The 10,728-nt window shown below is 44.6% G+C and overlaps 1 protein-coding gene across 1 annotated transcript in view; it reads left to right on the top strand.

Annotated features, from left to right (window-relative positions):
• The first annotated feature begins 2,207 nt into the window (after positions 1 to 2,207).
• trim71 (tripartite motif containing 71, E3 ubiquitin protein ligase) overlaps positions 2,208 to 10,728 on the top strand; it is a 29,118-nt gene continuing 20,597 nt past the window's right edge. Inside the window, exon 1 of the mRNA XM_006795215.3 lies at positions 2,208 to 4,055. Coding sequence (XP_006795278.2) covers positions 3,306 to 4,055 — 750 coding nt within the window. The 5' untranslated portion in view covers positions 2,208 to 3,305. The remainder of the gene's footprint in view (positions 4,056 to 10,728) is intronic.

Below are 10,728 nucleotides of genomic sequence, written 5' to 3'. Positions count from 1 at the left end.
TGCTTGTTTCAGTTATTATGCAAATGTACTGTTTATAAGGTGGGTAAAACCTGCAGTCAGCTGAGACTGTGACGAAAGGTTTCTCCCACTGAAAACTCTTCATCCAGATGAACAGAATCAACTTTCTGGGATTTCCTTACCTGGATGGTTGAGCATGCATCAAGACTGTCCAGATGGGTCATTCTTTACATGCTGGCGTCCACTGCATGTGTGCCTACTCTGCAGTGATTAAACAGCACTGTGAAGTCTTGATGCATTCTCAATCATCCAGGAGGTCACAATGGGCTGTGACCTCACAGCCCATTGTTCCTTCAGTGGGCTGGTTTCAGTCATTATGCAAATGTACTGTTTATAAGATTGGGGAAACCTGCAGTCAGCTGAGACTGAAGAAGTCACTTGGATGAGTGACGAAACGTTTCTCCCAGAAAACGCCACGTCCAGATGAACAGAATCAACTTTTGGAGAGCACTGTGAAGGTGTGGCAGAGCTTCATACCCACCAGGGGGAAGTATTGTGTTAAGGTGGGGTCAGCCATGAGACAAACGCTGCCATTTAAAAAGGCAAGTGGAGTACAATACAGGCTTTAATGGTCCCTTTACTGACCCCTCGGTTTCTTACAATATGTCAGTATGTGATGGTGAAATTACTTTTCAACTCAAAAGCTTCACTGCCTTTCTAGAGCTTCATTTTGAGAGACGCTCAAGTAATAAGGAGATATGTCTTTAACAATGAGAGAGTCAAAATAAGCCCTCATTCCAGGATGGCACCCTAACAGAGGGCCGTTTGTCTGACTCATTTTCACTCAGAGCAGTGGTCTTAATGAGCGCCTTCTTCAGTCTCTCAAAACAACCCTTTGCACTTTGGCCCGTGTCATCTGACAAACAGGGAATTTTTCTTCTTCTTCAGCTTTAAAGAATACACTGATTCTGCAGTGAGTGCCACGAGCAATCATCCGCTGTGCCTGCTGTAGCTTATTCGAGGAACAGTGTGACACATCGTGCTTCGTGGACAGTTGAGAGCAATGTTCTCTCACTTTGATCATTTCCACCCATGATTGCGTTGATATGACAAAACTGAGGGAGGATGCCACCGTTTAGCCCACTTTAGCCACACCCCTGTGTTGGTGAACCCTGTGGCATTAGCTTAGCAGAGCATCTACTGTTGTTTTAGAGAAAACAGAAAATTCTTTGTTTGATACAATGGATTAAACTTAAAAAAAAGAAAAAAAAAAGAAACCCAAAAACATGCACACATGCGTAGAGGTGGAGAGAGAGTCTGTAACTACATCTGTAAAACATCTATCCATCCATCATCCACATACAGAGATGCGTCAGGGGAAACTCAAGGTTCAGTATCTTGTAGAGACTGATCAAAATATTGATGGTATTGATGTTGGTTCAACACTAGCATGATATGATTAATGCTGCCCTCCAAGTTCAGTATGCAGCCCACTGAATTGTGTGAAATTAATTATTATTTTGGAAGTGAAAAAAAAAACCTCAAACATGCACAATATAGCCTATAACACAGTTAAACAAGAGAAGCTGACCCAAAGAGACAGGAACATTTACGTTTCAAATCCCCACCCCCCACACACAAAAAACTATTTAAAAATACGCGAAAAGTTTAGTTTGTTTTGCTGTATTAACTAATTATTGCTGAACTTAAAAATAACAGTGATTTACAAGTCTTTAAAATATGACAAACTCCTGTTCCCTACATAAGATGGTTTGTAAATTAAAAGTATCGGTATTGTTTTCAGCAATACTGACAGTGTATTCACTTGGTAACAGATCAATATCTAAATGTGGATTATTGCACAGCGATAATATCTCACCAGAGGACATTTTGAATTACATTTTGGACCAGGCAGGGTTCGAACCCCAGACCTTACAGTTATCGTCAGTACACGCGGATCGTGATATTTCGTGCGATGTACAAGAACACCATTGAGGTTACTCAGTAAAATTGACATTTTCCAGATTCTCGACTTCGGCAGCCATTAGCTAGTCTAAACTAAAAACAACAACAAAACGCAGTATATTATGAAGGGAAGGTAAATTGATGACAGCGAATCCCTTTAAATTCGCACTCACGCGTACGTGACCACATACCCCGAGCTATCGGGAGCGTGCGTTTGGTGCACACCCTTCTCTCCTCCCCTAGGGCGGAAGTAGCTGGCTCCATTTCTCCTCCTCAGTCCGATAAGAGCAGCTCGAGGAGCTGCAAGCCCAGCAGCACGCGCATGAGAGCGCACAGCTTGTTTGTAATTTGACTTTTCTTTTTAAAAAAAAAATTCATCCGAGAATAAAAGAAAAACCAGCAGCAGCACATTAAAGGTCCAAACTGTCGCTGTGCCGAGTTTCACCTGGTTGTAAGCCACCGTTCCCACCCCCACCCCCATACACCGAGCCGGGGAGAAAACCCTGCGCATTCCTCCACGCAGAGAGCCCGGAGGGAGCGACCAGCAGCGGGGAAAGGTGAGCTGGAAGGGGGCCTCCTCACAAGGTGGGCCGGTGAATTCTCCCACACTGGGGATAGACGCGCTGTCTTGTGGTTTGGCTTTGTTGGAGGCTCGCTGTGGTTGTTGGTGAACCCTCGGTGACCAGAGGCACTCTATGATACCCTTGCTTTGATGAATAATTTAAGCTCTCGCGGTCCAAGGCTCGCGCTGCGACAACCATACGACCGTTGGCCGCCTGAACGGATCCCGACGGTCAGCCACACCGGTCTGAATTTGGAGGCTTAGCGATAACGGAGAAGTAAAGGGAAAATTTTGAGGTAGCTACTCGTCCGGGTGCTGCTTTGTAGCTCTCAGTCCTGTAGTCATGTTGCCGAGCTGGTGGGGGAGGAGAGACCGAGCCCCCCAGCCGACCCAGTATCTTTCCATTTTCGGGTTTATGTTATGAGCTATCCCGAACAGCATCGCACTATTTTTCTCCACGGAAGCCCCAGCGTCGTCTGTTGCTGCATGCTGTATTTAAAAGGAGGACTGTCGGTTCTGCTAAAGAGAGAAAAAAACGCCTTACACAACTGATTTAAGTATTCTGATTTTTCATCTGATCTCACAACTGTTTTTGAATAACTTTTTGAATAAGTGGCTACCTCCTTGTTTTGTTTTTTGTGGCAAATCTTTCTTCCTTTTTCATTTTTTTAAATCGTCGAATCTACCTCAAACACCACATTAACGTGGAGAGATAATTATCTTCTACACACCCCAAACGGGCTGATGTGTCTCCAAATGAATACCTCAGCCTCGTCGTCGCGCATGTTGTAAACTGAGCCCAGTTTTGGTGACGCTGCAGATGGCTTCGTTTCCCGACTCGGACCTGCAGACGTGCCCGCTCTGCAAGGAGCTGTGCGGCTCTTCGGCTCCCATTTCCTCCAGCTCTTCTACCTCATCGTCTTCATCTCACACCTCGTCTTCCTCCAGCCAAACCACCAAGAGGCTCCACGTTCTGCCCTGCCTGCACGCCTTCTGCAGGCAGTGCCTGGAGGGACAGCGCAGTCCCGGGGACCCGCTGAAGCTGCGGTGCCCCACCTGCGACCAGAAGGTGTCCATCTCAGAGGCCGGAGTGGACTCTCTGCCTTCCTCCAATTTCCTCTTCAGCAACCTGCTGGATGTGGTGGTGAGCTCAGAGGAGCAGATCCAGAACAAGAATGGCCACCACCACCACCACCACTCCCGGGGAGGTCTGGGTGGAGGCTCCTCTGGCTTCAGTCATCCATCACGTGGAAGCCTGTTGCACTCACACCACCTGGGAGAGCCTCAGTGCAGCTCCTGCGACGAGCAGAACCTGGCCACATCCCACTGCCTTGACTGCCAGGAGTACCTGTGTGATAACTGCGTGCGAGCACACCAGCGGGTGCGACTCACCAAAGACCACTTCATCGAGCGCCTGGGAGAGAACCTCCATCTGAGCAGGGTCAACGCTAACAGCAACGCCAGCCAGCCAGGGATGTCCGTGTCCCTCGCCCAGTCCCTGCAGAACAATTTCGCGCTGCTGTCCCTGTTCCAGGATCGCATGAGCTACTGCCAGCACCACGACAGCGAGGTAAGTCCAGCACTGGTGAGGACAAACACTCATTCATAGTACCAGTATGTTCTAGATACTGGCTAGTTTTTAGTCTCAGTATGTAGTATGGAGTCATACTGGGGGGCCATATGGCCTTGGATTCAAAGGGAGCTAACTGGCTCTTCACCTAGTTCCCTGGAGATGAACAGGCACGTGTGTTAAGCTGGATTTTCACACACACACACACACACACACACACACACACACACACACACACACACTCTGCGTGTATCTGTGTGTGTACACAGAGTCTGGTTAATCTGTACCACACCATCCATTCAGGGCAGACAGAGGCCCCTGTAGTAAGTGCACACATGTTTCTCTGACTGTTAGAAGTTCTTGGCATTGGACATGCTGTGGAGATCTACCTCTACAAGTTGGAATTCTCTCCTTGTGCGCTGCGTGATCTGGGCAGAACTACAAAGGCCCGTCAAACAGGAAAACAGCTTTTTCTTGGTAGAGTCATATGGTCAGGAAGAATAACAAATAGCACCAGCAGGAGGTCTTGGAATGTCATTTTTGACCCACTTCTGGTTTCTGTTGAGTTGCTTCCAAATAGTTCTCACTGCATCTTCTAGAAACAAAGCGCAGTTTTGCCCGAGCAGGTCAGCAAACCGGTTGATCGAGAGTGGTCAGCAGATGCGGAGCAGTGCAGAATATCACCCGGTATATTTACCTGCATTCTAGTAAGTCACTTAATCAAACAGAATAATAGACTGCAAATGTTAAGAGCTAACTATTTCACATAACCAATAACAGACGTGGGTTGCACATCAATCTTTTAAGTTGCAGCAGCATGTGTAGCCTTGTCCCAGCAGTTAAATGCTGTAGACTCCGCAGGATGCCATTCATTGTTAACAGAACCTTGCAATGACTTAAGGCTCGCTGTGCACACTGAGAATACAACGCTGAGAAATAAAGAAAAGGTTTGACTTTATGAAAATGTGCCCTTTCATGACCAGACGGCTATTTGCTTTGTTCTAAACTGAAGCAAATTGTCATCACATCATCAAATTGTCATGATGTCTTTTTATCTTTGTTTTTGTCATCATTTGTTGCTGATTTTTGTTAAATAACAAAAGTAATTGACTTGTTTTATGGTTTGAACTTGCCATGAGACAAGTTTTAACTAATATGGGATTGATGTGATGCCGCTAACATCAGTAAAGGTTATTTGTCAATATCGGTCTATAAGGCCAGCATCGGCCCCTAATTGTGAGTATAAGAACAGAAATATAAGAACAGAAATGCATTGGGGACTGTTGTTTCCATTGTTTCCAAGATGAACCTTTTTATGAGCAAAACACACACAAATCTACCATCATGTCACACACAAAAAATTTGTTCAGTTTGCACCTTGTTGGGCTAGCTATTGGTTTTCAAGTGACAACCCCTGAAGCTGCCAAAAACCCCCAACTGCAGTTCCTTGATTGGCCACTTGAGGCCAGCTCCAAAAAGGAGTCTCTCTTCATAGTCTCATGTTAAAATGCCTTTAGAGCAAATATAAACCTGTTTATAGTCTGGCTTAAAACACATGTTTGGTCTCTATGAGTGGTTTAACCCTTAATAACAAATGTGGGAGGGGGGATATTTAGAATTTGCTAAGGCTTAAAGTTAGGGGTGTGGCTGTTTTCCCAGTTCTCGGCTTGCCTAATCTGAGCCAATGACCTGCACGTATCAGCTGTATTTGTGCTGTTGGTGCCTTTGGAGCATTAGGGTGGTTAGCCCAGTTTTATTTGCCGGAGGTGATGAAGGCTCCTGTGCTGTGTGTTAGTGTGTCACAGGAAATAAATCCATGACAAGCAGGGAGAAATGGTGGCTGTCACAGATGATTGAAAAAACAGCCTGAAAATGCTCACCCTCTGCGTGCTGTGCCTGAGGCCCCCCAGATACCTAAGGGGAAAGCCTGTCATTAGTGCTCAAAAACTTCTCAGGGTGTGTTAAGTACTCAGCCTTAAAGCACCCACAAGGCGGAGGCTTGTGAAGGGTAAAAGAGAACAAACAGCCTTAACCCTCTCTGTTTGAAACAGATGTTAGGAAAGTCAAATGTTGCCATTTAACTTTGCCAACAATAATGTAACAACACAGGTAATGTCTCCCAAGTAAAATTTTTCAGTTTAATGACTTTGCCTCCCCACCATTAGCGCTGTTTAGCTCAGCTTCCTCTTGCTTTACTTTTAGCTGTTTACTGGCGTGAGTGGGGTTCAGTTACCCGGTGTTCGTTAAAATGTGTGAAATTTAAGTAAACGGGGCAGTGTTAAAAACGTAACCCAACTAATCACTAAAGCCCAGTTCAAATTTCCAATTTAAGTTTTTTTTTTTTTTTTAAATAACCCCTACCCCCGCGTACCCCCTGTCCGCTGCCAGTAAGTAGGTGGGTTCAGTTTTCCAGTAAGGGCTTCATTTCCCATTCACTTACTCACAGCTTCAGCCCTGGGGGAGGGAATGACACAGGAGCAGGCGAGTCTTTCTTTGCCTACAAGCACTGAGAAAGCTGAGACATTGTCCAGCATCCAGGACGTGTCCATCATATCTTAAACTTTCATCAACTGCCTAGTCTTTCTGACTGACGGGAGAAACAATTTTAGCTTTTTTATAGTTTGTAATTATTCATCAAAATCAGTTTCTTGTGTTCTACTAAATCCTGTATACTAGTCTGCCTTACAGTTTACACGAAACCCATTTGAAAGACAATTTCTTAGGTTGTCTGAGGTAGGGGATTGGTTACTTTGCTCCATATTATCATTGCTGATCTATTAAGAGTTGGAAACCTTTTAAGAGTGACAACATGATTTCAAGATCTGGCAGCAAAGTATCAATAGGAGATAATTTGATGTAATCGCTGAAGTGATAAATTTCACATCTTTTTCCTGTCATCCAGTTACTGACATTTACGGCTTCACTTGTGCACAGTGAGTCAGTATAGCTTCTTCATAAACCACATATAGTCTCGTACAGTTCTGGGTGTGAGAATGAAAAGGCCTCTTAATACTCTTATACAGCAAAGTTTTAATCAGATGTTTATGTACTGTAATTGTGTGGATCATGGGAGCTAGTTACTGATCACGGGGCTCTTTATTTGAATTATCCTTTTAGTATCCTTTATAAATAGACATGTACTAGAGCAATAAAGGTTTTCTGCTTGTCCGTCTGCACAATATATTCTGACTAGTTGCTCCCTCTCATGTAAATCCAGATATTCATGTTTGTCTGGCGTTCAGCTGGCCATCAGCTGTAGGCTCTGTGTGTATTCAGGTGTACCTCTTAGCAGAAGTCGAGAGGTGTTATGTGCGGCTTTTGCCTGGGCTAGTTCTTCGAGGCTGGCTTGGTCTGCGAGGGCCCTCAAGAGTTTTTCTAGGAGCTGTTCCATCTGAAGAGTTAAGCAAGCCCACTGAGGTACTGTTTTGAGCTGTTCTGAGATTCAAGATGGCCATTAAGAGTCAAAACTTGACTCCAGAAGGACCTTTGATAATATGTGCTGAACTTCCAAACTCCCCCAGAAAACATTCTGAAGCACACTGGTTCAGGCAGCACTTTGGTTTGGAGAAACACTAAAAGAAATGATGCAGTGCAGTCTGCAGACGTGTAGAGGTTTGGTGTTAACTGTCAGCAGCTGATGCTTCTTATTTCGACTGTTTGTACTGGCAGCTGCTGACGTGCAGTGGGAATCCTGTCTGTTGATACTCTGTGCATGATCAGGTTTTTCAGCCTCTTTAAGCGTTGTAAGGAAAGATGTGATGGTGTTGGAGAGACGTGCTGAAACCCTCACTCACTCATTAGCTGTAATGGAGAAAGCCACCCCTCTCCCCCTTTAAAGAATCCGTATAATGAATGGCAATTTGCTCTGGCTCGAGTTCTCTTGCCGTTTGTATATTTACCCTACTGACCACTGGTTTAATCTACAGATGACTCGTTTAAGGTATTTTGGCTACAGCTTTGATTTGATTGATTTCCAACTGGTGGAATTGCCAGTGAAGAGTTGTGGATGGGAGACAAAGCTCTGTAGGCCGTAAAGGAAACTGGCCACGTAGTATAAGATGTGATAGACCGGTCCATGCATACTCGCTAAGAATTGTTCACAAAAATCAAAACAGCCTTTTTTGAAATCTGGCAACAAGGGAAATGGCTACAAAAACAACACCACAGTGACGAAAAGCCGCAGACTGAGCAGCAGATATATCATCGCCTTGACGTCCACCTTTGTTTTCGCGATACATATTAATTGCATCACAGGACGCTCGGCTGCATTACTATGATGACGACCACGCACACTCAATTGTTATGGAAAAACAGTCGATCCGAGTAGGTTGTAATTTAAAAGGCGCTTTGTGGCGTTCCAAAAGCATGTGTCCAATAAGGAAGTTGAAGAGCACCTTCTGGTGGATAAACTGTGCAACGTCAACTGTCACAACATTGCTGAAGGGTGTTTCCATCGACTCTTCTTGACTTCTACCGGCTGTTATAAATGACGTTACTGATCAATTGTCAAATGGCTAATGTTAGCTGGTCTGCACTGCAGATATTCCACATTTCAAGAAAACATGTGGCAATATTAACATTTTATTTAAATTTATTTATCATTTAAAATGTAAAAAAAAGGGAATATCATTTTATTCATGTTTGCAGGCAGCAGCACTTGAGTGTGAGCAAATCAAGAGCACTTTCCATCCTCCTTTTCTAGGTAGCTGCAGGTGCTGATGACACACCGTCTAATTTGAGGTGTGAATCTTCTCAAACAGTGCCAACAGCAGTATCACGTTGCAATAGTAGTGACTCAGCATTATATCCAGTGACACAGCACTGTCAACTACAGTGTTCTGGCTGAAAACCTCAAATAAAAGTACAACATGGCTGTTTCACAACTAAAAGAACGCAATCTTGTTACCAGTCAGGAATGCACAGTGTTGTCAGGTAATACAAATATTTTCTGCCTGGGATGTCATATCTTGGGTGAAGCTTTTTAACCAGCTCTGCTCTTTCACTGTTACTGTATCAGTAATGTCCATCAACTTTTTGCTCGCAAATGCTGCAGCATGCTGATATTGATTGATATATGAGAAGAAAAATAAAATGCGAAATGAGGATGTAAAGATTTAAATTTGTGACTTTGTGTATGCTATCCTCATGTCAAGAAGATGGTGGAGAAACTTGGGTTAATGAACTGTGGTCATCCAGAGTTCTTTTTTTATGGCTGAAGCTTTCTGTGACTTTATTCTCTTCCTCTAAAAGAAATCTAACTTTAAAACTTGTTTTAAATTGCTCTTAATGCTTCTGGCTGGAGAGCTGGTGTTGCTGCACTATAGTCGACGGTTAAGTGAATATGTTGGTCTACTTTAGCAGCATAAATGCCCCTGCTCCTAATCTGGACTGCGCAGAGAGTGTCCCACGCTGCGTCTGTGTGTTAGTGTGAAGCAGCAATGGAAAATTGGATTACATCGAAGGAGTGCCCTCTGCTTGCTGTGGTGTCACCCTCCAATACCCAAATACATATGGATCCCGGTCTGAGAGAGGGATAATGGTATGATAATCCCACAGAATGTCACCCTGTGCTTCAAATTAAATTGTTGTCGCCATAGCTACGTGGGTGGTTGTGCACGTGCGTGGTTTTTCAGCAGCACACGCCCAAATAGTCTCGGGGGTTGGTGGAGCAGCCTGAGAGCAGGCACAAAGTGGATGCTGGGCAGTGAGTACCTAAATTGTGCAGCGGTACGAGGATGAGGTGAAGTTGAACTAATTACTTTGACGGTGCTCTCGTATCTGCTTAGGGACCAGTTGGGTCAGGAGTTAAGGTCAGTACTGGCGAGGAGCGTTTGTCAGGCATTTTCACAGTTCATCTTGTTATTTGTTAAACTTTACTGAACCATTGTCATGTTCTGCCGAGGAATGTGATCACTTAAAACACATGCATGCTCGGCTCTGTGATCCTGAGCGCTACTCCCCCCCTCTCCCAGAGCTCGCTAACACAGAATGTTTGTAAGGAAACCTAACCCAACACTGACGCTGATACAAGGCCAGAGGAATTCCTGTAACTTGAGTTTATACCTCCTGGGTTCTCTTTCTCCCCCCTCTCTCTCACACTCACACACACACCGGGTATTTCCTCTGTCGTCTCCTGTCTTTCTCATCAGCACTCTGTTCTGTGTCAGAGACGATGAACATTATAGATGCAGAAAGTCTCCTCGGCGTGATGTAGCAGCTGTTGCTGTTGAGGAGCGAGGGATTTCTTTTCATCACTCCTCAAAGTATCTGTGCAAGTGTGGCAGCAGCATTTTCATCCAAGAGCATCTCCCATCTGTAGGTAGTTATCCTCTGAAGAGGATTTTAGTGTTTCTGTGTGTGTGTTTCCACACAGCCACCAGAGTTGGATTATATGAAGTTGGACTTCCAGAGTTTTAATGTGCAACATGTGCCTAGTAATTAGAAAGCATTCCTTGTTTCCTGTGTGTTGTGACTGTGTTTCATGTAGGCTAAAGGGAAGTGTGTGTGTGTGTGTTGACTTTGAAGTCCATTCGAGGACTTTGGGCCATATAAATTTAATGGATAGAAAGGAAGGCATTTATCACATTCTCTCTGACAACTGGATTTAAAACCCATTCAAAACCTGGAGCCTGCCACTTCCTTATCCGTGGCTGTGTCCAAATGGGGTTTTAAT

The sequence above is a fragment of the Neolamprologus brichardi genome, chromosome 22, assembly GCF_056152115.1.
Source record: "Neolamprologus brichardi isolate AB-2024 chromosome 22, ASM5615211v1, whole genome shotgun sequence".
NCBI lineage: Eukaryota > Metazoa > Chordata > Actinopteri > Cichliformes > Cichlidae > Neolamprologus > Neolamprologus brichardi.
Note: the sequence above shows the minus strand (reverse complement) of the source record. Positions and strands in the feature narration are given on the sequence as shown.